The 11,559-nt window shown below is 47.9% G+C and overlaps 1 protein-coding gene across 1 annotated transcript; it reads right to left on the bottom strand.

Moving 5' to 3' along the window:
- Positions 1-1,502: 1,502 nt before the first annotated feature.
- Positions 1,503-7,814, bottom strand: LOC103173742 (zinc-binding protein A33-like). The gene is made up of 6 exons (XM_042345902.1): positions 7,243-7,814; positions 7,062-7,157; positions 6,603-6,833; positions 5,687-5,709; positions 5,476-5,591; positions 1,503-2,100 (listed from the first exon to the last, which is right to left on the bottom strand). The coding sequence occupies exons 1-6, from the start codon at positions 7,651-7,653 to the stop codon at positions 1,556-1,558; spliced, it is 1,422 nt and encodes a 473-aa protein (XP_042201836.1). The 5' UTR covers positions 7,654-7,814; the 3' UTR covers positions 1,503-1,555.
- Between the last annotated feature and the right edge of the window lie 3,745 nt (positions 7,815-11,559).

The following is an 11,559-nucleotide window of genomic DNA, read 5'->3' as shown; positions in this document are numbered from 1 at the left end:
TTCCTTACTCCACACAGAGCCTAATAATAATCCCTCCAAAACCAAAAGCAATAATAAATTGGTCATTTTCAATCTACGACTGTTTGTGGGACATTGCTGTGCGCAATTGGATGCCGCGTTCGCCCACAAATATACAGTCAATTCACTTTACAGTGTGTTCTGTGAAGCGCTTTGGGACGTCCTCCCGACGTGAAAAGCGCTATATCAAGTGCAAGGATTATTATTATTATTATTATTCATAAGGTGTGGCTGAGGGAATGGGAGGCATCATTGACTGTCGGAGGCGGCTGGTGGCTAGTGAGAGAGTGAGCGATGGGACAGTTGGGGCTGCTGCTCTGGGACAGGACGGGACTGGGAGGGGGCTGCCACCTCTGGAGCAGAGGGAGGTCACGGTGTGGTCCACGAGAGAGAGGAGGGGTGGTGGGAGGGAGGGAGTGCGGTGGGAGTGAAGGCCATCATGGGAGGAGCGGATGGAGGGCGGGCGGGTTGCTGAGGAGGAGGAGCATTTCCAGGCAGAGATGGGGAGCGAGGGATCAATGGGACAGTGTCAGCCCGTGGGCTAAAGAAGCCATCGCGGGGGTGGGGTATGGGGGGGACGGGGATGGCGGTCATGGCTGAATTGCCAGAGAACGGGAGGAGAGGAAGGACAAGGCAGCAGAAGGATAATGGCGGAGACTTGCGCCAACCTCGCGGGTTTGAAACTGCCGCCAGGAAGTCACGTCACTCTCATCACTCGACCCGGGCGGCATTCCGAATTGGCGACCGGAAGTGACGTCCGACAGCGCGAGACCTGATCGCCATTGAGTGACGTTTCAATGTCGGAGGTGGGCGGGGCCTGAAGCCGCTCGTGGTGACCAGGCGGTGACTTCACCACATCTCATCCCGTCGGTGCCCGTCCGCGTCCTGTTGTCCCCGACACCCTCGGCCCTCTCCCTCCGCTGCTCGCGGCTCCCGCTCGGTTTACCCGGGGTGTCCCGAGCGTCCCCGCCGCTCGGCGGCTCGCGGCTCAGCCCACTACGTGAGTCACACGACGTCACTGCCCGGCTCCCCCCGCCTTTACCAAGATGGCGGCCGCCAGATTTCTCACGTCAGGCACACAACGTCACAGTCTGAGTCCAGCCGCCTTTACCAAGATGGCGGGCGCCAGGCTCCTGACGTCACACGCATGACGTTACCGACCGGATCTCATCACCGTTAGCAAGATGGCCGTCACCACCTGACTCCCCCCCCCCCCCCAACCCATTAACAAAGATGGCCGCCAATGCCCTTCAGAAAGGCACAGAGACACTCTCCTTTACTGCCTCTCTCTCTCACACTCACTCTGTCTGTCTGACATGGAAACAGAGAGTGTCAGAGCGAGAGAGAGAGAGAAAGAGAGACTGACTGAGAGTGAAAGAGAGAGGGAGTACATCGTGAAAGTTGTGAGCTGTGGGCACAGTGTGAAAGGTATAACATAAACTATAAGCTTTATTGTATAGCGACACACATTATAAAAGGTTCAGCCTCGTGGCCATCACCGCCAAACACAGGTCATGGCTGAGGGTTTCCCTCCTCATCAATCTGTCACTCGGCAGATCCTCAGAGGCTCAGAGTTTTTGCCGCCGTCGTTCAAACCGGGACCGAAGAATGGATAAAGTTTCTCAGTGAAAGTCTGGGTGAAAGTGTGGAGATGAGACATGTTATCGGCGTTGTAAAATGTCACCTCTCCCCCCTCATAGTCCAGGAACACTCCCACCTTCCCGGGTCTCTCTCTCAGGGTCAGGGGGGTGGGAGGTGAGGTCAGAGCTTTATATTCATCCCCGTTTCTCAGCCACACAGCCCAGTATCCATCCTCTGGTGTCACTGTGATCTTTCCTTTCCTGTTGACAGACTCTCGGGCCAATCCCACTGCCCACTGTGTCTTGTTGGCCACCTGCACCTCCCAGTAATGTCTCCCTGATGTGAAGCCCTCAGACCCCAGGACAATGACAACGGGATCAAACCTCTTCGGGGAGTCCGGGAGCTGCTGCCGTGTGTCTCCGAGTCTCACGCTGGTCAGGTCCTCAGACAGGATGAGCTCGGGATGCGCTGTGTCAGGATCCAGAGTCAGAGAGGCCGGAGCTGAGAGAGAGAAACAACACAAAGTGGAGTGAGGGGACGTCTGGGAGCACAGAATATGTGTGAACACATCTACACCCGGGGACACAATCCAGCTCAGAGGGTCAGAGTCTGTCTGGGTGGGGGGAGAGGCGGTGAGTGCAAGGTTATGTGTGTGGGTGTGTATGAAGGGTATGTGTGTGTGCGAGAGGGAAGTATATGAGATGTATGTGTGTGTGTGAGTGCGTGTGTGTTCGTGGGTGTGTGAGTGTGTGTGAGGGCGTGTATGTGTTTGTTTGAGCGTGTGCTTGTGAGTGTGTGTGTGTGAGGTGTATTAGACGGTGTCTGATTGAGGGTGTGTGGGAGGGTATGTGTGAGAATGTGTGTGTGGGGGGGGTATGTGTGAGAAGGTATGAGGGAGTGTGTGAGGATGCTTGTGTGTAACAGATTGTGATACTTGTCGTATGAGGGTATGTATGAGATTGTGTATGAGGGTTTGTGTGAGTGGTTGCAGTAGGGTGTTTGTGATGTTGTTTGCGTGAGTGCGTGTGAGGGTATTTGTGAGGTTGTGTGTGATGTTTGTGTTTGTGAGTGTGTGTGAGGGTGTGTTTGGGGGTATGTGTTTGATGGTGTGCATGAGGGTACGTGTGAGGGTGTGTGAGGTGCGTGTGAGTGGGGGTGCGAGAGGGTGTGAGAGAAAATATGTGTGAGTGTGGTTGTAAGACTTGTTGTATGAGTGTGTGTATGAGGGTGTATACGAGGGTGTGTGTGAGGGGGTGGGAGAGATAATGTGTGTGAGGGCTGTTTGTGAAAGTGTGTGTGAGCGTGAGGGTGTGTGAGGGTGTGTGAATTTGTATGTTTGAGTCGTGTGTGTGAGGATGTGTATGATGGTGCGTGTGAGGTTGTGTGTGTGAGTGTTTTTGTGAGCTTGTGTGTGGTTGAGGTGTATGTGTGATGGTGTGTGAGGGTGAGCGGGTCTGTGTGAGGTTGTTTGTGTGTATGTGAGTGTGTAAAGGGGGGGATGATTGTGTGTGAAGTTGTGTGAGAGTGTTGTGTGTGTGGTGTTGTGCGAGAATTTGTGTGAGGGTCTATGTGTGTGTGTGTGTGTGAGTGGTTGTGTGAGGGTGTGCGTGAGTGTGTTTGTCAGGGTGTGTATGAGGGGTTGTGTGAAGGTGTGTTTGTAAGGGTTTGTATGAAGGGGTGTGTAAAGGGTGTGTGGGTGTGGCTGTGATGGTTTGTATGTGTCAGGATCTGAGTGAGGTTGTGTGTGAGTGTGAAGGCGTGTGTGAAGATGCATGAGAGTGGTTGTGTGATGGTGCGTGATGGTGTGTGGGTCCGCATCTGTGTGAGGGCTTCTGTCAGGATGTGTGTGAGGGTGTGTGTGAGGTTCTGTGAGTGTGGATATGAGTGTGCGTGAGCGTCTGTGTGATGCTGTGTCTGTCAGTTTCTGTGTGAGAGTATGTGTCTGGGTGTGAGTGAGTGTGTGTGAGTGTGAGTATGTGAGAGTGTGTGACAGGATGTGTGTGTGAGGCTGTGTGTGGGATTGTTTGACGCAGTGTGTGAGGTTCTGTGTGAGGGTATGTCTGAGGGTGTGTGTGAAATTGTGTGCTAGGTTGTGTGTGTGTGTTTGTGCAGTCCTGTAGCTCAGTGGTTAGAGCACTCGCTTTGCAAGTGAGAGACCTGAGTTCACTTCCAGGCAGGGAGAAACCTTGGGCAAGTTTCCTTACTACACACAGAGCCTAATAATAATCCCTCCAAAACCAAAACAATAATTAAATTGGCATTTTCAATCTACGACTGTTTGTGGGACACAGCTTTGCGCAATTGGCTGCCGCGTTCACCCACAAATTTACAGTCAATTCACTTTACAGTGTGTTCTGTGAAGCGCTTTGGGACGTCCTTCCGACGTGAAAAGCGCTATATCAAATGCAAGGATTATTATTATTATATGAGGGAAGTGTGTGGGTGGTGTATGTGTGTGAGGTATGTGAATAGGTGTGTAAGTGATGGGTGTGTGTGAGGTTTGTTTGAGTGATGTGTGTGAAGATATGTGTGAGGGTATTTGGTGTGCGAGGTGCGCATGTGAGGAATGCTTGTGTCAGTGGTCTGTGTGTGAGGGTTGTGTGTATGTGGTGTGTGTTTGAGTGGTGCGTATGAGTGGTGTTTGTATCAGGTATGTGTATGTGAGGGGCGTATGTGTGAGAGCTATGTGTGTATGTGGCAGAAGTAATAATACCCATTGCATTTGATATAGTGCTTTTTACTTCTTCTCGACGTCTCAACGAAGTACAAGGAATAGAACGTAAAGTGAATTAACAGTATATTTGTGGACGAATCGCGGCAGCCAATTGCGCACAGCAATGTCCCACAAACAGACTTGGAAGGAAAAGAACAATTTATTATTTGTTTTCATTTTGGAGTGATTATTGTCAGTCGTTTGGTGTAAGGAAACTTGTCCAAGGTTTCACCTTGCGTGGAATTGAAGCCTGATGTCGATGGTACGAGCGGTTAGAGAACTCGCTTTGCAAGCGAGAGACCTGAGTTCAATTCCAGGCAGAGGGCGAAACGTTGGGCAAGTTTCCTTACTCCACACAGAGCCTAATAATAATCCCTCCAAAACAATAAACAATAATAAATTGGTCATCTTCAATCCATGACTGTTTGTGGGACATTGCTGTGCGCAATTGGCTGCCGCGTTCGCCCACAATCATACAGTCAATTCACTTTACAGTATATTCTGTGAAGCGCTTTGGGACGTCGAGAAGATGTGTAAAGCGCTATATCAAATGCAAGGATTATTTGTGGAGTCCTGTAGCTCAGTGGTTAGAGCACTCGCTTTGCAAGTGAGAGACTTGGGTTCAATTCCAGGCAGGTCAGGGCGAAACCTTGGGCAAGTTTCCTTACTCCACACAGAGCCTAATAATAATCCTCCAAAAAACCAAAACCAATAAAAAATTGGTCATTTTCAATTTACGACTGTTTGTGTGACATTGTTGTGCGCAATTGGCTGCCGCGTTCGCCCACAAATATACACTCAATTCACTTTACAGTGTGTTCTGTGAAACGCTTTGGGACGTCCTCCCGACGTGAAAAGCGCTATATCAAATGCAAAGATAAAAGATTAAAAGTAAGTGTCTCGCTTGCTAGGTGAGCACTCTGAACACTGAACTACAGGAATCCGTGAGGTGTGTGTGAGAGTTTGCATGTCTGAGGTGCGTGTGCTTGGTCTGTGTGAGGGGTATTTTTGAGGAGTGTGTGGGTGAGGGCGTGTATGAAGGGTGTGTTTGAGGGTGTGTGTGTGTTTATATGTGTGTGTGAGAGAGGAGAGTGTATGTGTTGGGATCCATGTGAATGTGAAGCTGTTGACACGGCTTCAGGATGAGAATGGGAGACATTTACCTGGGCTGATGCCGTGTATCATCTGTCTCCAGGCTGTGTACTGTATAGGCCCTTTGTATATCCCCACAGGCAGCTCATCCTCACACACCGACAGATCAAACCCCTCGTCACTGACCCTGAAACAAGACAAAATCACATTATAAAGTGAAACTGCACCTTGCGGTTGGTTTGTGGGTTCAATTCTGGGATATTTGGAAAGGTAATTTCATACCTTGTGTTGCCAGCAGCTTCCTCCTAATGAAATCAAACACAGACAGATGTCAGCCCACACTGAGACGCGACATGATAAACTCAGTCACCCATCATAGAATTCCGCATCACACAGTTTACTTTCATATTTACAGCAACGTTTCTCACTCAAACGACACGGCTTCCGGATACAAAGCAACAAGAAAGTGGGTGGCCAGATCTGCTCCACGAAAACCCAAGTTACCTTCTTGTGTGTGGTGCAAGGGAAAGGGTGTGTGGTACTCAGGGTCTCCTCGAAGCTGAACTGGCCCATAGGTGACAAGCATGGTAATGAAATATGGGAATGAAGCCAGGCCTCTTAGATGGTCTATAGCCATATTATCCCAGGGTACTCAGTGCTGATGGCAGCACAGCCCGGCCTGGCTCATCGGAAGGACCAGGGAGGGCCGACAACTTACTGGGGGATGGAAATCCTCCCATTCAGTTCCTGTTAATCCGACAGCGAAATCCCCAACTGGAGGGTATGTGGATTTAGATGGTTAGACTCCAGCAGTTACCGAACACAAAAAGCGGGCTCCCCCTAAATCTTTGTTCTGGACAACCTCGGGCTTAATCATTACAGAATGAGGTAAATAGGATTTGAGCTTTCGGATAGAGAGAGCTCATACCATCTCAACCGTTTATCTCTGGGATTTTCATGCGTGGGTGGAATTCTCAGTGTGGTTTGGATAAACTGAATGACGTTGATGGGTTTCCACATGTATTGTACACACGGCTCACCAAAACAATCATTACACTCACAGTGCGACCTGCTTAAAAACACACACCAGAATATAACAAACAATTCATCACTGATCTGTGTAACAGTCAGATTGTGATTGTCTGCCCCAGACTGTGTGTAACTGTGACTGAACTATATTATAAGGTCACCTCTTTACCTGCAGGAAGGTGAGATCCTCTTTTTTCATCTGCGTCTGTAACTCGGAGAGCTCTTGTTGAGTAGAATCTAATTTGCCCTGAATCTCTCGCAGATTTGTCTCCATTCGTTTTAAAATCTCCTCCTCTCGCTGTCTGAGATCTCGCATCACTCGCTGCTCTATGTCAGTCAGACTCTGGTGCATTTTAGCAAACTCAGCCGTGACTTGGGTCTCCACACTCTTCACCTTTTCCTGCAAATGTCAGACATCAAATTATTTCACACAGTAAACAGAGACACTGAGCCACCAAATCGTATACACACAGTAATCAGAGACACTGAGACATCAAACCGTGTACACACAGTAACCAGAGATACTGAGACACCACAGCGTATACACACAGTAACCAGAGACACTGAGATATCACACCGTGTACACACAGTAAATTGAGAAACTGAGATATCAGTTGTTAAATCTCACCTTCAGTTGTGAAATCTTTTCTCTCTGTTTGGCTTCAGCTTTTAGAGCAGTTTCCTTCCTCTGTGTGAGAGAATCTAAGACGTGTTTCACTTTATCCTGGAATAAATACACAGAATTAAAGTGTTTGTGTGTGAAAATATCAAGCCGAATAGATATACTCCCTCTTCAGGTATATTCTTACCTTGTAGAATTGAACAGCTTCCTCAATGGGGAGGAAACTGTGACCTCTGTGTTCCTGCCCATGACTGCAAACTACACACAGCAATTTCATGTCAGATTCACAGAACAGCTTCAGTTGCTCCCGGTGTTTCTCACAGTGAAGTTTATTTTCCGTCTGTGTCGGGGTCAGGCCCAATTTTCGTGCTTTCTCTGCAAGACTCGCCAAGGCCCAACTGGCTGTGAGGTTCTTTTCTGGAAATGTCTCCTGACAAACAGCACAGCAGTTTTTCTCCTGCTTTTCCCAGCTCCGGGTGATACAGGAGCGACAGAAGTTGTGGCCACAACTCAGGCTAACAGGGTCAGTGAAGAAATCCAGACAAATCGGGCAAATGATCTCCTCGGTCAAGATCTCAGCCGGGATTCTAGAAGCCATTTTGAACCTCAGCACTTTCTGATTGAAACTGGTTTCGGTTTCAGTGTGAGTGTGTAGGCGGTTCCCAGTCACTGAGCTGACAAATCCTCTTCTATCGTCTATTCTTATGAAATCAGCTGATTGTGACTTTGATCCCAAGAGAGGATGAGAAACCCTTTTCGAATGAAAAGACTCGAGCAAGGAAGGCGCTGTACTATGGGGAGGGCTGGAGTGCATGTTTGTTAGGGAGGGGAGTGCTGGGAGTATGACAAACAGCGCCATCAAATAGGTTGATTTGAGGTCCTTTGACAGACCTGGTATCTCTGATATTGTTTTACAGAGCGCGAGGTATAAAATGGCTGAAATCTAGCACCATGTGGCGGATATTGCGTTGGGTAGGGGGTGATTGGAAGCTGCCGGCGTTTTTTGAGTGAATGGTGTGGGCGGGTCAGTTGGATTGAAGGAGGTGGCAGAGGAAGGGCCATGTAAGGCAATGAGGGCTTTTGAAATTGAAGGCAGGGTCGACGACAAAGACCTTCAGACGGCACTTGAAGGAGATGAGGCAGAGGGAATGCCGGTAGAGTTCCAGTGTCTGGGCACAGAAATGCTAAATGTGCAACCTCCAAAGGTGGGGCGGGAATTGTGGGGGACCCAAAGCAGGCCGGTGTCTGCCGAGCGGACTGACCAGACAGACTGATATGCGGTTATGAAGTCGATGAGGTAGGGAGGAATAAGACCATGGAAGTGTCTTGCAGGAAGACAAGCCTGCTCTGTATAACTGAGCTGTTCTCAATATTACTGACCTGATCTCGGTATTAAATCCTGGTCTCTGTATATCACATCAGGTGTCTACATGGCAGGCTTGATCTCAGCACAACCGGTCCTGTCTCTTTCTTACAGGTCTGGTCACTGAATAACACGCCAGGTGACTGCATAGGCTAGATCTATGCATAACGGGCCTGGTCTCCTTAAAGCAAATCTGTTTTTTGGATAATAAACCTGTTCCGTTTATAGCAGCTTGGTCTCTGTATAACAGCCTGGCCTCTGTATAACTGGCATGAGCTCTATAGAAAACCTCTACAGGCTATATAGCTCTCCAGATTTCTGTAAAAGAGCACTGGATAAAAGCTCTGGTCTCTGTATAATAGATCCGGTCCCTGTATAACTGGCCTGAACTATGTATAACATGTGCATGTATATCGACTTGGATTGGTATGACATTCCTTGTTTATGTATGAAAGGATTGATCTCTTTATATACGTCCTGGTATCGTATTACAGGCCTGGTCTCTGTAAAAGTGGCCTGGGCTCTGCATAACAGACCTGGTTGCTATAGAACAGCGTTGGTCTCTATGTAATAAGCCTGGCCTTTGTATAATGGCTTGGATTCTGTATAAGAGGCCTTGTCTATGTAAAACAGGCCTGATATCTGCTCAACAGGCCTCGTCTCTGTTTAGCAGGACTGGTCACTGTATAACGGCCAGTTCTAGGTATAACTTCCTGGTATATATATAACAGGCATTGTCTCTGTATAAAAGCATGATTTTCTGTATAACTGGCCTGGTGTATGTATAACAGCCTGATATCCGTACAGCAAGCAATATCTCTCTAGTGCTCCCTGGTCTCTATATGAAAGGCATTGTCTCTGCATCACAGGCCTGATTCCTGTACAACTTGCACAGTCTCTATATAACAGGCCTCATCTCTGTTTAATAGGGTTGTTCTCTGTGTAACTGGCCTGGGCTCTGCACAACAGTTCTGAACACTGTATGGTCTCAAGAAAACTGGCCTAGACTCTGGATAAGAGCTGTTTTCGAAATAACTGGCCTGGCCTCTTTATAATAGATTTTGTTTCCATATAATGGGCCTGATATCAGTGTAAAAGCCTGCTTTCGGTATAACAGCCTGGGAATCTCTATAATACACTTGTTTCTTCATAACAGTCCTTGTTTATGTACAAAATGCATAGTCTGTATATTAGAGCCTAGTCCCTTATTGAAGGTGTCTGGTTATACAGGTCTGGTTTCTATATAACAGCCTCGTCTCTGCATACGAGCATTGTCTCTGCATAACAGGCCTGGTCTCTATATAGCTGGCCTGGATTCCTTATAACAGCTTGGACTCTGTATAATGACCTGTAAAACAGTCGGGTCAGTGTATAACAGGCCTGGTCTTTATATTCACACCTGGTCTCTGTATAAAATGACAGGTCTCTCCATAAGATGCCTGGTCACTGCAACACTGGCCTGATGCCTGCAGAACATCACTGGTATCTTTAACATCTGCGCAATCGCTACCTAAAACCTGCTCTCTGTATAAAGCTTAGTCGCTGTAAAACAAGCCTGGTCTGTGTATCACTACGTGGTCTCTGTATAAAATTCTGGTTTGTGTATAACTGGCCTGGTTTCTGCATGAAAACATCTGGACTCAGGGTAACATGCCTCAGAGCAAACCAGTTATAACATGCGAGTCCATATATAAATGGACTGGTCTCTGTATAAAAGGCTGTTCCGTGTACATCAGTCATTTATAACGGGCCTTGTCTATCGACACAATGCTTGGTCTCTGTACGTACCATCTGGTCACTTCTAACAGGCGTGGTCCCTGTAAAAGTGGCCTGGTTTCTCTGTAACACGCCTGATGTCTGTTTAAATCACTGGTCTCTGTACAAAAGGCCTGGCCACTGGAGAACAGCACTGGTCTCCGAATAACAGGCCTGGTCTATGTATAACAGCCTGGTCTCTGTGCAACAGGCTCATGCTATCTATAACAGTTCTGACCTCTGTGAACCAGCTCTGTCTATGCATAACAGCAATGGTCTCTGTATAAAAACCTAGTGTTTGTGTAACAGCCTGGTCAATGTATAGCAGCCCGGTCCTCTATATAACAACTTGGATTCTGTAAAGCAGCCCGGTCTACGTAAAGCAGGCCTTGTCTATGTACAAACGTCCAAATCCACAATAACAGACAAGCTTTGCCATACAGCATGGCGGTTAGCGGTGCGTTTCTTTGCTGTACAAATTATTACAAGTGCACAAGCACACACACATATACAAAGGTGGACAGACGTGCTGAGGTCAGCGAGTGCTCAGCCTGAAAGGGGCTTCACGTCATGTGCATAGCCACCGTTCATGGCCGATCAATCTAGAGAGAAGGAAGAATGGCGGCGGAAACAGAGACATAGAGAGAGAGAGAGAGAGAGAGGCGACGAATGAGAGAGAGACAGAGAGAGGGATGAAGAGAGCGAGAAAGCGAAGGGGAAAGTTTATTCAAAGTGATGAAAATTTTTCAAATGCCTGCATTGTATTATAGTTTTTATTCATTATTTATTGATTGTTATTCACTGATCACTTATTATTGTCTCTTATTGAGGATCACTAAAAAGTCTAATAATAATCTCAACAAAATCATCAGATTTTTCATTGCAATCCACAACTGTTTGTGGGGAAACTGCTGTGCGGAATTGGCTGCCGCGTTTTGCACACAAATATACAGCCACTACACCTGACCTTCTATTCTGTGTAGCGCTTTGAGACGTCGAGAAGCTGTGATAAGGCGCTGTATCCAATGCAAAGGTTTATTATTATTATTATTATTATTAAAGATAGAGGACATGGCGGCCGATGATCAGTCACAGTCTCTCTCTATCCCTCTCTCTGTGTGCCGTCACAATCACAGCCACAGCCTGCGGCACAGACCCGGAAACTACAGCTCCCGGCATGCCTCACGGCTCAGAGCCCTCTGTTGAAGGGGCCAAGCCGCGCGGGGCATGCTGGGAGCTGTAGTCAGAGGGAGAGACAGAGACACAGAGACAGACACATGTCCACACAGTCTCTGTTTCTGTGTCTCTGTGTCTGTCTCTCTCACTGACTGAGTTGGGGAATGAGGGGCATGTCCTGACTCTCTGATGTTGATCTGCAGTATTTGT

The sequence above is a fragment of the Callorhinchus milii genome, unplaced genomic scaffold (assembly GCF_018977255.1).
Source record: "Callorhinchus milii isolate IMCB2004 unplaced genomic scaffold, IMCB_Cmil_1.0 Scaffold151, whole genome shotgun sequence".
NCBI lineage: Eukaryota > Metazoa > Chordata > Chondrichthyes > Chimaeriformes > Callorhinchidae > Callorhinchus > Callorhinchus milii.
Note: the sequence above shows the minus strand (reverse complement) of the source record. Positions and strands in the feature narration are given on the sequence as shown.

Bases quoted from the DNA above. Each gene is read 5' to 3' on its own strand.
- LOC103173742 (XM_042345902.1), bottom strand. From the start codon at position 7,653: ATGGCTTCTAGAATCCCGGCTGAGATCTTGACCGAGGAGATCATTTGC. The intron at 7,158-7,242 runs GTAAGAATATAC...TATTTATTCCAG, and splicing joins AAGCTGTTCAATTCTACAAG to GATAAAGTGAAACACGTCTT. The intron at 5,592-5,686 runs GTATGAAATTAC...GTCTTGTTTCAG, and splicing joins GAAGCTGCTGGCAACACAAG to GGTCAGTGACGAGGGGTTTG.